The sequence below is a fragment of the Setaria viridis genome, chromosome 3 (assembly GCF_005286985.2).
Source record: "Setaria viridis chromosome 3, Setaria_viridis_v4.0, whole genome shotgun sequence".
In the NCBI taxonomy this organism is placed as follows: Eukaryota; Viridiplantae; Streptophyta; class Magnoliopsida; order Poales; family Poaceae; genus Setaria; species Setaria viridis.
This window is the reverse complement of record NC_048265.2, coordinates 7,504,817-7,519,188: the sequence shown is the minus strand read 5'-3', so window position 1 is coordinate 7,519,188 and position 14,372 is coordinate 7,504,817. Positions and strand designations below refer to the sequence as shown.

General features: G+C 42.7%; 1 protein-coding gene across 1 annotated transcript; it reads left to right on the top strand.

The window, feature by feature from the left end:
* Positions 1 to 11,351: 11,351 nt before the first annotated feature.
* Positions 11,352 to 13,063, top strand: LOC117846877 (transcription factor KUA1). The gene is made up of 3 exons (XM_034727986.2): positions 11,352 to 11,829; positions 11,953 to 12,149; positions 12,236 to 13,063. Exons 1-3 carry the CDS (start codon positions 11,457 to 11,459, stop codon positions 12,563 to 12,565), a joined length of 900 nt encoding a protein of 299 aa, XP_034583877.1. The 5' UTR covers positions 11,352 to 11,456; the 3' UTR covers positions 12,566 to 13,063.
* The last annotated feature ends 1,309 nt before the right edge of the window (positions 13,064 to 14,372 follow it).

Sequence of the window (14,372 nt, the reverse complement as noted above, 5' to 3'; positions counted from 1 at the left end):
GTAGTGCCTACTGAATTTCTTTTTATTATCTTTTGATGATTGCCTTCCTCATCATCTGTTTATAGCAACGGTATTAATTTATATGGCTAAGAATTGGCCATATTGGCCTACGAAAGTAATTGGAACCTATAGGTTTATTAATCAATCTTAACTTCTAAATTCTCTAGTCACTTACCGAGGGTGACTTCAGTGATCCTGGTGCTTATTCAATTTGTTGTTGTCTCTCTGATCTATTTTCCTTGCAAATTCTTAGCTCTATTGGCTTAATATTTCATATACTTTGCTTATATATTTGTTTTGTGAAGAGACTCAAGTCATCTGGAAAAAAGAAGTACTTATCTTTAATTCCCTTGCATTTTTTCTAATAGGTAACCACTATCATGAGTCATTTACCGTTCATATGGTTAATTTAAAATTGTATACCATGCTACACCATTCGGTGTGATATAATTAAATTAACATAACATGTGTGTTCATTCATAGGTGATTACTGATAAGTACTAAAATATAAGCATATGTGTGCCTCTGAATTCTATTTGTGTTTATGATAGCCAAAATATTTAGTGAAAGTTTTATGCCTATATGCTGGTGATGGACAACTAGAAGAATGAAGAATTACAGAAAAGTTTATTGGTGACTGCTGGTGCCGATGGGGAATGAATAGATCAATAAGAGAACTCATATTTAGCTTTATTTTATTATGCCAAACATAGTTGCAAACTTGTAGTTAGAGATGATATTTTTATTCTGCTGTGGTCATATTTATTTTAGCGTTACTCTGGTCATTGTGTTATTACTTTAGTTGAGACATATATTAGAAGTTAATGAAGATATTAGAAGTTAATGAAGGTTTGAGTTTTTATATGTGATGATGAAATATATACTCATGGCACAATTATTTTGTAGCAACAATTAAATTTCAAGCTACAAAATGAAATTAAAAAGGTGCCAAAATGCCCTCGTTGCAACAAACCACTACGCAACCACCATGTGTTGCAATATACATTCTTGCCACAAACTTTATGTGTTGCTATAGGACATGTCTACCACCAACAATGATTTGTTGTATTTTTCATCTATTACTACCGACAATGATTCGTTGCATTTTTTATCTTATTACCACCAACAATGATTCATTGCATTACCTTTTATTGCCACCAGCAAATGAACGTTGCAATTGTGACTTTAGCCACCAAATTTGTTACGTTATAATATTTATTTAATGCAATGGAGCACACTGCATGGCAATATAATCATATTCCAACGTAACTATGGGGTGACAATAAAGCTATTTTGTGACAAGTTCGTTAGTGGCAATACCATCATATTGCAACCATGTCTTCATTGCAACAGTAACTTATGCAACGATTATGCAACAATTCTACTAGTCACAATATCCGTGCTTGCAACCATATCGCGGTTGCTTAGTTTTCCATGTGCATTGCAAAACCACCATATTGCAACACCACATCCAAAAGGATGCAAGAACCTATTGCACCGTTCCAAATGCAACCATCTGTCAACGACCATACATAGATGCAATTGATCCATATTGCAACCAAAATAGTAATATTACAACCTAATAGGCGTGATGACAGAGCCGGATCCAGTAGTGATTGACTGTCCTCCACGCAGAAACAAAACCACACTTTGGCACGTTGTAGTGCCCCTGGCGATGGTCGATCTGCAGGTCCAGAAGCCAGGCAAGACGACAACAGGGCGTGAGGTTTTGTATATTTAACTTGATCGGTGCAACCTGGCAGCAGGTAGTTGAGATTTACGAAGGGTGTTTCTGGTACACTGTAGCTGCGGTGAATGATGGTAGGGAACAAGCACCCCTTTATCCAAAATCATGGAGAAATGCCTTTGTGCCGGTAACCCCGGACAGCTTAATCCTAGCCGTCCATCTTGCATAAGCCCATGTGATTTCTTATCCCATTCAACTGTATTTGATTTTTTTTCTTCAAAGTATATGGTAAAGAAATCTTGTCAAATTGATATGCCATAAAGTAACATCGGGTACTGGTGTAAAGGACAAAAGTACACCTTTACATGCATGTGTCCAGATTTTTTAAAATCAAGTGGCCAACTTTTTAACCCCACACCACATGTGATGCTGATAGCTAGTTTGAAAAGTAACTGTTGCACATGACATATAATAATATTTTACACGAGTTATCCTTTTTAACCCATTTACTATCCCATTGAAACTCCATTCACATACAAGATTACGCATGTACATGGTGTGTACTGCACATGCTCTAACTATCTTGTTTATAGTACACTAGCTGTGCAACAAAGCTTTCACCTATGTACACCATATGTACATTATTTTTTGCACATTTAACAACTGAAAGATTTAATCCTTATGGAACATTTGATGGACAGTAGAAGAACACATTTGATGAACAACAGATGAAAATGAATGGTAGACGAACACGATGAATGCATGGACATAAGAACACACAGGTACTGCTATACTGCCACCGCTCCAGATCTTTTGAATCTGTATAGCACGGAGGGAAAAAAAAGAACACGCAAGATCCGGATCGGAACAAAAAATGAGAAACAAAGAGCGGCGAGAGGCTAAAAAAGAGAGAAAATGGAAAACAATAATCGGCCAGATTAAAAGGACAACCCAGCCGTCTCCGCTAAAGAAAAAGGAAGGGAAAAAAAGGAAAACTAAGAGCCGCCCCGGGTCGCAGCATGCCTCTAGTCGCCGCACACGCTTGCTGGCTGCGCTGGTCGTGGCTCGCCGCCACGCCGGGCAGGTCGCACGGGGCCGCGCTCCACCATGCGAGGCGGAGGGCACCGACGGCCGCACCCCCCGCGCTTGCCTCGCGTGATGCGCCGCATGCGATGTGGCCTCGAGCACCGCACCGCACCCTGGCTTCACGCCGCGGTGGCTGACCTGCGCCATGCTGGACTCGATGCGGCCTAGCTCCGGCACAACCCGGCGGCAGGGGACCTGCACTGTGTCGAGCTCTGGCCATCGCACGCGGAGTGCCCCTTGTGCCTGTCATGTTTGGGCGTGCCACGACCCTCGCCGCGTCGCTCGCCCGGGCCGGTGATGGGAGCATGGTCCTGCGCGGGTGGAACAACGCATGTGGAAGGGAGCCAAGGGGCTTGCCGTGGTCGCGTGGCCGCGCTGGAGCTGCTGCCCGCAAGCCCACACCTGGGTCCTGGCCGCGCCGATGCCAGGCAGTGTCGCCGCCAAATCCAGGCCTCTCGCACGCGTCGCCGCAGGATTCGACGGCGTGGTCTCTTGCGCTGCTAGGTGTCGTCCCGGGTGCCGGGTTCCGTTGCCGTGGCGAGGCTGGGGGCGCTCGTGGCCCGCGCTGCCACGGCTGGTCATCGTCAGTTGGGCTTGCGTCGGTCCCCGTTGGAGCTCGGCGTGGCACTGGGGCGGGGCGGGGCGGCGCACAGCTGCTCAGCCAGCGGGCTCTGCTACGGGCCTCTGGTGGATGGCTGAGCCCCTACGCTCGTGTTGTGGCGCCAGCGGCCGGACCCGCGTGCCTGGATCCGGCGACCTAGCACCGCGTCGCGTCGACCGGCGGCAACCCGCGCCCCACCGCCCCCGTGTTGTGCCGCCCTGGATACGGCAGCGGCGGCCACGGACTGGCCGCGCCCCGCGCCACCGCCGGTGCTCCTCGGTCCGGCGACTGCGCGCCTCAAATCCAGATCTGAGAGGGGAGAGAGGGATGGAGGAGAGAGAGCTCCTGATTTTCAAATGAATTCGAAACGGGGTAGATTGATATTTACCAGAGAGAGAGAGATTCTGTACATGTTCTGTACGCAATCCTGGTCCCCCACTCCCCCTCATACGTACAGATTGAAAACGGCTATACATACAAGATACGGTACGGTGTGACATAAAGTGGTCATACGGATGGGACATAATCCTTGCACACCTGAGCATGGTGCGCATCTCGAAATCAGGTTGGCACCACAATCCTACAGTTTGGATAGAACCTACCTTGACTGCCTTCCATACGTAATCTTAGTTCAAGACCAAGCCGATGTTAAGGGGGTGTTTGGATCCTTGAGCTAAAGTCTAGTTCATGTCACATTGAATTTTCGGAGGCTAATTAGGAGGACTAAATATGAGTTAATTATAAAACTAATTACACGGATGGAGGCTAATTCATGAGATGAATTTATTAAGCTTAATTAATTCATGATTAGCACATGTTTACTGTAGCATCACATTGTCAAATCACGGACTAATTAGGTTCAATAAATTCGTCTCGCAAATTACCATCCATCTGTGCAATGAGCTTTGTAATTAGTATATGTTAATACTCCTAATTAGTATCTAAATATTCGATGTCACAGACTAAAGAATCAAACACCCCTACGACAACAGCTCCATTTTTCGAGTACTATATTTTAGTACTCTGCATTTCCTAAAACTATATACGGGGGTGTTTGGGAGGAGGGGGTTAAATTTTAGCCCCCGTCACATCGAATGTTTGGACATTAATTAGGAGTATTAAATCTAGACTAATTACAAAACTAATTACACAACCCCTAGGCTAAATCGCGAGACGAATCTATTAAACCTAATTAGTCCAAAATTTGACAATGTGGTGCTACAGTAACCATTCACCAATGATGGATTAATTAGGCTTAATAGATTCGTCTCGCGATTTAGCCTAGGGGTTCTGCAATTAGTTTTGTAATTAGCTTATGTTTAGTCCTTCTAATTAGTATCCGAACATCCGAAGTAATAGGACTAAAGTTTAGCTCTCTCCTCCCAAACAGCCCCTACATCTTGGGCGGTAACAAATAGATGCCATGAGACTGAGATGTCCTGAGGTAGGTAGGTAGCAAGTGAAGACATTGACTGTCCTCCACACAAAAACGAAACCACACTCTGGCACGTTGTAGTGCCCCTGGCGATGGTCGATCTGCAGGTCCAGAAGCCAGGCAAGACGACAACTGGGCGTGAGGTTTTGTATATTTAACTTGATCAGTGCAACCTGGCAGCAGGTGGTTGAGATTTATGAAGGGTGTTTCTGGCACACGATCGTGTTAATTAACTGAAGCAGCTAAGTACAGTACTATCATCTTGACAGAACGGTGTAGTACACGTAATCCCACTTGACTCCGTGCATAACAAAACCATGCACGCTTGGGTGCATGCCATATAAACATTGGTGGCTCGTGGCTTCTATCTTGGAATTTTCTGGAATGCGGATCCCGTGCAATCTGGACTTGAAGAGAATCCTGATCCGCATCACTACCAACGGCGCGTTACTGGTTCACTTCATCAATTGAAGAAGGAAAGCAACACCGCACCAGAACGTTATTAATGTAAGCTAAGCTAGTGAAAATTTCAAGATGAAGTGCTGCAGGTGAGGTAGCAAAATGACTGACCTGTCACTGGAAGTAATCATGAACTTTTTTTAAAAAAAAAAGAAATGAACTCTTTGGTAGTTTCATCAGTCGAAGTGGACATCGTGCAAATTAAGGAGAAAAATGATTCAGATTGCAGATGTTTTTTATGGCTACGCAGTTCAGTATTGCAAAATCTACAAAACTACAACCACAGTGGAATAGTAATCTTACCCACGGGTCGGTAGTGTATAATATGGGCCTTATACTCACGGTAGTTGAGCTGTTCACTTGTCTTCTGGGCCAATATCAGTTTACAGTCCCACACACGATGGGCTAGTTGAATTTCAGCCCAAAAGAATGGATCTCAAATCTTTGCGCTTATCCTGTCACGGAATTTTTAAACGAGATTTCTAAGCATCTCTCAGGTTGTTTTTCTGTATCATCTAGCTAATTTTGTTTTTCTTATTTCAGTCGGATTTTCGTTCGTTGTGTGCGTGCTGCAGCTCCTGTTCTGTGTGCGGGCTAGCACGGGCTGTTTGTGTTTCGTGGGCTTTCTGCAATGCTTAGGCCCTTCTTCTTGTTGTTTAGGCCCTCCAAACAACAAGAAGCGCGCTTCCTCGGCCTTCTCCGTCGGCTCTCCCTCTGCATTTCTTCTTTCCCGTAGACAACCACTGACCTCTCTGCCTTGCCATAAACTTCCTAGTTCCTCATAGTTTCAAAAAAAAAAAGTTTCAAAAAAAAACTTCCTAGTTCCTCATCGCGAGCTTCCGGAGCCAAGAATCAACGCCAAAGAATAAAATAATGAGGCGACATGAGTAGAGAGGAGGCATGGTAGTCCAGGTGATGCGAGCTTTGCTGTACAACAGCGGAGGACGCCAATAAAACGGCATCATCGTATACATTCATAAATTGAAATATTTTGAGGACGTCTGATCGAAGGAAGTAGAATAATTGGCCAAGTCATAGTGCCATACACACAAATTTTACATAAATATTAACGGAAACATGCATATGTCCATTGAAGACACAGCTGACAAACATTGCTTTTCTTTACTCTCTCTTTGTTCATTTTCTGTTGCAATATCCATAGTGCTCCACTAATATCTATTTGATTATGACAACTATTCTATATGTTTTTCCATATTTTTTGCTCACCAAAAAAATATTATTCCCTTATATTCATGGTTTTCCATTTGCATATTGCACAACTGTTGAAGCCCATATGTTAATATGAATCTAGATTTTGGCTTTCGAATTTTGATCTAATTAGTTGTTGTATTTCTTCTCACATGTTAATTTAAAACTTTAACGCTTATTGTACCTCTTATTCAAAATTATTTTTGTATTTAATTAAAAATATGGATCATAGGTCATAAACTTGCACCACAGCACTCAAGATGTTGAATTCCACTATAAAAGAATCGTGAGTGTGGTAGTGTATCTTTTAATAAAAAATAAATGGCTTACAGTTAACTATTATGAGTGTAGTGGTATATCCTTTTTGTGGTTGCTACTAATTTGTTTTCCTCTCGGAAAATCTCCAAATTAGCTAGACTAGGAAACTCTCAGGCATTTGATAAGAAAACACGAATAATAACAATAACCCTTGGCTATTTAAGAATAATGCTAGGAAAAACTTTGATATTATGTAGTGTTTGGGTCAGCCCCAGAGAGATGGATTGCTTAGCTTATGGGCCTCTTTACTGAGCACACACTGAAATCAAAAGTGTGGGAGCTGTAGTAGGAATTGAGTGCCCAATGCGGATAATCACTATTCTCAACTTTGAAGGACATGTGTGAAGCCAAGGCCTATCAACTTAATTGGCCTTTTGGATGAACTGCATGCAAAATCTGTATCTACAGTCTACTCTCACCTGGAGTAATCGGTGACAAATTGTCCGCAGAAGATCACACACCTTTTTAGATTAAGGAAAATAGTATCCAGCCTCAATCGTTCACAAGTGAATGTCTATAGCCAATTGAATTACAACTCCAGACCGAAACAAACTAGCAGCACTCAGGCTGACAGGGCAACACAGAAGTCCCAACATAGCTTCAGAACAAAAAAACTAGAACAGACTGAGAGGTCTAAGCCTGAAGCCTGCTTCTGAAGTTCCATCCATACTTGCTGAAAATCTCCATGACTGTGACTTCCAGCAAATGGCAACTCTCTTTCATGCCAGCTTTCTCTTCCTCTTACTTGACCTTAGGGATCTGTTAAAGTGAATAACAATTAGTTCGCAAAAAAAAAACCCGAAGAAGAATTAGTCGAAACATGAGTGGCATGTTTTTTCCAAGTCCATTTGAAGATGCGTGGTTCGGTTGTACGTATTTCATGAGCCGAGGCGTGGCAAATGTGACATCCCCGTTAACTTCTGGCCGTTGTTTGCGGCATGAAGTTTGGTCCCTGCTGCGTCATCGTTTGAGGAAGAAGATCATGTCGGTGGCAGTTACGTGTAAAGCATGTGTTTCATATGTACACACGGCAAACTATGCGATAAGCTTGTGATGGGAGCCACGCAGTCTACTCATCAGTTGCATGCGTCGTGTGGAGGACCAAAGACTATCAGATGTTCGGCTCACCGTTTTCTGCATCTGACCGGCCGGCGGGCGACACATGCCAAATGTGTTGGAAAACGATTTGTGTGGCGTCATTCGACCCCTCGCATGATGAAAATAGCAAATCGACACAAGATACTTGATGGATAATCGAGTACATGGAGAGCTGGCGGCTGACTTCTGGGCAGCTCTTCTTGTCCTATCCTTATTAAGGGACAGATCACGATATCCTACATGATGAATCCGCTCTTCCAACCAAATGCACCTGGCATGCTTACTGCTACTAACATTGTAACGTCTATGGTCATCTCTCTTACTGAGCTGAAGATAGCAACCCACAATAACCCTGCCTACAACCCTTGCATATCTTTCTAATCGGTCCTATGTGTATTGTAGTGAACTTTATCGGAATCTACTGCACATACAGGATGGGATTGACGATTCAAATCTGGTCCAGATTAGCTGAACAAAGAAGCCCAAATGTCCTAGATGCACAATTGTGCGGACTTTATTTTCGCCACTTATCCAACATTATTGGTACGTACAAGTACATGATCTACATGGAGAATGAGTGAAGAAAACAAATTAAGCTTGAACAATAGGCATCCAATGTGGCTGTGGCACAGACATGTAGTTGGAAGGTAGTCATGTGACAGCTGGTTGATGGCTTGATAATGATATTGCCTGTCCTTTGATGCGTTTCTCATCAGAATTCAGAACAAAAGGACTCTCTGAAGCCACTGGATAAGCAGTGAACATGAAGTTTCTTTTTTTTTTTCTCTTGTTGACTCTGGACTCTGGAGTCTTGACATATTAGGTATAACCTTCCTGTTGCTGCAATGGTTATCTTAACCGTGCTATGATGACTATATTTAGAGAGATTAGATAATTAATTGTTTGTTGACGGTAAAGAAACAGCATAAGAATCTTCGAAGTAATTGGTCCAGTTTCAGGCATGGCGACTGAATATAAGAAATAGAAAATCGCCACACCGTCCATCAGCAGTGGCAAGAGATGTGGTTGCCACCCAGTATATAGTTCTATCCCAAAAGTCTAGCCAGCAGGATCCTAATCATCCACGGTTTGTTCTTTCAGGGCTGTGAATACTGAAAGTAGATGCCAAAAGATGCAGAATTATGTCGTTGGATGTCTAGCTCAGTTGTACCTTCCTGGTCAGTGAACCAAGAACATCTCCCACTTGCCATCTTCTTCAGATATGGATATCCCTCCAACCCTCTTCTCACTGTTTCGTTCCAGTCACATGGAACAAAAAATAGGATGTCAAGAAAATATTTGTTGCTGTTCCAAAAACTGGAGCTGACACTTTTGCAGGAACCAAGGCTGGCTCCGACAAGATATTCATCTCCGGTGGACGAATCAACTGCTCTTCATATGAAGAACCCAAAAACTTGTTGTCTCCCGTAAACGGATGTTTCACAAAAGAACTATGCTTCACAGCTTCAGCGCATCTGATCAACCAATGAATCCCTTAAGGATGTTATTTTGGAAATGACACTCTTCTTGAAGTTATCCGTAGGCACCACTTTAAGTGATGTATTGTAGCACACCATCACATCAGCAGTTAAAAAATTTGTGATATGTCGACACAAGGCCATCAAAGAGTGCCTAACTGATTGCTTTTGTCAGGAAAGTGCAACCACTGGAGTGTATGGACCTAAAAAGGGCGTGCATAAGGACTAGGTTTGCTCTTCATGGGATTATGCAGATAACTATGTTTTGCTTTTATGCAACCTTTAGCTGTCTCCTTTTATTATATGTGCCAGGGCATATAGATTATTTTGGTGTCCATTCGAAGTTACTAAAAGGACATTTCTGTTGGTCCCCACAAATTACTTTCAAAAATGTGTATCTCAGATCTTATTAATTGAATTATTATTTGTGCATTTTAGGCAACCAGCAGTCATTTTAGTCTTGGGCTATATGTAAAGTTATAGAATTTGACTGTTTTGATAATTCTGCTAGAGGAATATAACAAAAGTAGTCATGTTTTTTTCAAGCCCTACTATACCTTTCTTACCTAACCTTGATAACTTGCAGAACAAAGGCTGGTGTTGCATTCTGTTTTCTTTCCTCTGCTATTTGACCAATGTGTAGATTCAATGAAGAGTAGTTAATCTCTCAAAAAATAGAGTAGTTAATGAGCCATTTTCCACTCGTCACTGCATCTAGCTAATTGAATCATTTATACTTGTTGTATCCAATCCTGTTTATTTCTAGCTGATTCCATTTTCATAGTGGAATTAGAATATGCTGTTCAAAGTGGTTTGGAATCTATTTGGCTTCTAGTTCTAACTAATTATGAATCTTTCTACCAGCTCTGAGAAACATTTGATCTGTACTACATTACTATTAATGAGCTTGGGCCTTATATCAAGTAGGTTTGTTAATGTCCACACAGCGATTGGATGAGTCATATCACAACACCTAGAGTGTATCTTGTCATCCTCCAGAAAAAAACAAGATATAATATAATGTCATGGATGGACATTTTGTCAAATTTTACATGTTCGTTAAATTAATTAAAGTTAACTGAATTCATGCATGCAATCATTCCAGCAATTTAATTTGTTGGATTAGGTTCTAGTTTTAACTACTATTCTGTCTTTTCAAATGGAAAGATATTAATGCGAAGGGAAATAAGGTATCACTGAAAGAACTTTCAGCCAAATCCAAATAGTTAAATAATCATACCCATTTCAACTCAACTCCATGCTCTGATATTCTCTTATTGTCAGTTTGAGTGGAGGCATCTACATTTCTTTCTCATGAGTTGTCAGCAGATGACATCCCTTCATTTAAATTTTCCTCAATGTGACATAATCTTGCATCACCACCTCGCTCTCTCTAATTTTTCTGGACGGTTGCTACTTCTCTGGACTAGAACATTACTATTGAATCCTCTGGCGATGACATTGATTATATTATCCCAAGATTCCAAGAGTAATACACTATAGCCTGGACAGGACAGTATTCTAGTATTATGAATCTTGTATACTGTAATCGACCTCCAATAATTATGAAAAACACATCAGCATCTAGAGTGCTTTATAAAATCCTTAGTCAATTTCTGCAAGATACACGTAACCAAGGACCATATTCAGTTGCAATCATCTGACCTTCTATGATTGAAACGTAGTTTGCAAAAATCTTATAATGAACTAAACATATCTATCCTTATCAGTAAAATATTAAAAACATCTAACAAAATATGTGGAAGTGTAGATTTATATGCTGTGTACTGAGTTCTGAGAGTGACATCAAGTAGTAGTGGCAGAGACGACTCAACAGATACCTGTGGATTCTAATGCAGCTATATGCCAGAACCATCAAAAAGCTAGGCATGTCCCCTTCTATTATACAGGAGCTTTTTATTATTGCCCAAATAGCCCTTGCCACAATTATCCCTCCTTTATTAAGCCCCTTAGCTACAACACCTTACTCCATCTTACCTGGCCACACAGAAGTTGTCTCTCTTTCTTGGTGGCTCCTCCTACACTGCAACTTCTTGTGCCTTGTTCCAGCCATCGCAATTGGGCATGGCTAGGAAGTGCTCCAGTTGTGGAAACAATGGCCACAACTCCAGAACTTGCAGTGGCTACAGAGGCCATGAGAACAGCATTAGTACCAGCAGTAACAGCAGCGGTAATACTAGCTGTGGTGGCTTGAGGCTGTTTGGGGTTCAGCTTCAGGTAGGCTCCCATCCTCTGAAGAAGTGCCTTAGCATGGAGTGCCTATCGCCAGCTGCCTACTATGGAGCTGCTGCTGCTGCTGCCGCCGCCGCCTCCAGCTTGTCGCCTTCCGTATCATCGTCTTCGTCTTCGCTTGTGTCAATAGAGGAGAACTCGGAGAGGGTCTCCAGTGGGTACATGTCGGATGGGCTCATGGGCAGGGTTCAGGAGAGGAAGAAAGGTGAAACTGGAACAAACTAATGCGCTTACTTCAGTTAATTTGTTATGCTCCGATTTCTGTTCCAGAGTTTCTGTATCACAACGGTTATGACTTCAGTTAACACCTGAATGATCAAACTGACAGGAGTTCCATGGACTGAGGAAGAGCACCGGATGTTCCTCGCCGGCCTCGACAAGCTCGGGAAGGGCGACTGGCGAGGCATTTCCCGGCACTTCGTCACAACACGGACCCCAACACAGGTGGCCAGCCATGCCCAGAAGTACTTCCTCAGGCAGAACAGCCTTACACAGAAGAAGAGGAGGTCCAGCCTCTTTGATGCGGTAACTGACTGACCTGAATTCTCTGACAAATAGCCTTTTGTTCCACGGCAGTGTACCATGTAATTTTAGCCTGTCACAATCTGCAGGTTGAAGGTGCTAAGAAGGTAGCAATGCCGAGGATAGCATCAGTATCCGGGCTGCCATTCCCCAGCTTGTCGCCGAGGTCGGTCGATGCAAGGACGAATGGAGCTGTGGTGCTGCCTCCATTCCTGAACCTGATGAGCAGCAAATCACCATTTGCTGGTGGTGGTGGTGCATCACAGTCACAGCACCCATCGTCCCTGAACCTGATGGCAAAGCCTCAGGCGCAACTACAGATGCCTGATCTGGAGCTGAAGATGTCGACATCCCGGTTATCCGACCAGCCCGGTTCATCCCGGAGCACGCCTTTTTTCGGGACTGTCAGAGTTACCTGATCTTCTTCAATCTTCGTTCTCATCAGAAAAGGGGGAGGGAAGAATCAGAAAAGGATGTCCAGAAGATCAGGCAACACAAGCAGAAAGAAGTTGCACTGTAATTTACTCCGGATCAGACACGCACACTGAAAAAAAAAAGGCAAAGGGAAACAGTTGATTTTATTTCTTATCATACCTCTCCTATCACCTTAGCTTTATGTTGACACAAAGGCATGGCAAAGTTGTTGCTAGTCATATTCCAGGGCCTGCAGAAGGTGAAAGATGAACCCACAATATTCAGTTTGCACTTGCAGACATCGCTGACAAGGACAGGCAGCAGAACCACCAGCACAGCACACAAACATGATACATGATCATGTCCTTGTAGATTACCTTAGCCATGCATGCATGGAGCCAATTTGCAAGCCATCCAAATTGGCTCTACATGTTTATGTGATTTGTTACCAGTTGTGTACTACCAATAAAGATCTATCAATCATTGTTCTCTTTGGTTTGTCATCTCTCTCTGACACCAACCAATCACTAGCGCGCACGCACACATGGTACACCTACCTGGCTGCAGAGGTCAGGAGATGTAGCAGTTTGTGGTGTTTAGTGAATAACCAGGCCAGTCGTTGTCGGCGAGATAGGATGAGATTTGGGTGAAACATCTGAAAGTTCCACTTCAGGTATGAATTAACAGGTGGCGGCTAAGGATTACTTGCGTGATGAAGCAAGGAAACATTTCGTCGCTGGATTGATGCATGCGGTGCAAGTTGAGGGGACATATTCCTCTTTATTTGCCATGACCATGATCAGGCCCCTGACCTAATAAAGCATGTTTGACACTAAGCAAATGGCGAAAAAGCAAGCATCGAGGAGAGGGTTAGGATAGAAGCATTGTATTTGTATAATCTGTAAAGCAGACGTAGAATTTGAGGATGAAAGAGTCAGGGCTGATTACTTGACCATTCCTTTGTAATTAGGGGATTAAGCTCTTTATAAAGATCGAGTTTGGCTGGCGGAATGAGATTTCTGTCTCTGAAACCTGGATCCATTAATTGTCGTTGCTATGTGCAGTATTGTTGTGCGGTGGTTAAATTCAGTCACGGGCTGAAGGGGAAGGGACAGTGACTGCTTGGGCGACGGATCGGCCAGACACGTCTAGGACGTGTCCTTGTCAGGTACAGGAAGAATCGAGGGAGCACTGGAGCAGGAGATATGAAGAACTCGTTCTTCCATTGGTTAGTGTCTTGGTACGATGATGACGGAGATATATCTGTGACGAAGATATTAACCTGCTCGCGAAAGGAAACATTACCAAAGACCAAAGCTACCTATGGACAGGGATCAGAGAACGAGTGGGTCGGTCGGTCATCGACATCGGCAAAGAGGCCATTGACGATGTTGGGCCTAAACCGTTCCGGTTGAAAATTCTTAGGTCAGCCCATACTCTCAAGCATCGAGCATTGGGCTGGCTGTTATGAATTTGATTTCGAATTATCTATCTATATATTGTTTGTTTTAGTATTTGAGAGGTAAAACGTCACCTAAGTTTTATTTAAACTACCAACCTATGGCATTATAAAAAAATAATATAAATAATCCTCTAGATTGGCATCTAAATTATCCACCTATTCCGCTCACAAATTAATATCCAGTGAGCAATTGGTTGTGCATCCAAAACACAAATTTGCTTATGAGTTATGATTTGAGTACTTAAGTATAATTTTGCATTAAATTCAAGATTCGCATCCAGTCATCAATATCAATTTGATAGACTCTAATCATTATATTGAATAGACATTGGATCTGTTATGGATTTAAA

Bases quoted from the DNA above. Each gene is read 5' to 3' on its own strand.
- LOC117846877 (XM_034727986.2), top strand. From the start codon at position 11,457: ATGGCTAGGAAGTGCTCCAGTTGTGGAAACAATGGCCACAACTCCAGA. The intron at 11,830-11,952 runs GTGAAACTGGAA...TCAAACTGACAG, and splicing joins GGTTCAGGAGAGGAAGAAAG to GAGTTCCATGGACTGAGGAA. The intron at 12,150-12,235 runs GTAACTGACTGA...CACAATCTGCAG, and splicing joins GGTCCAGCCTCTTTGATGCG to GTTGAAGGTGCTAAGAAGGT.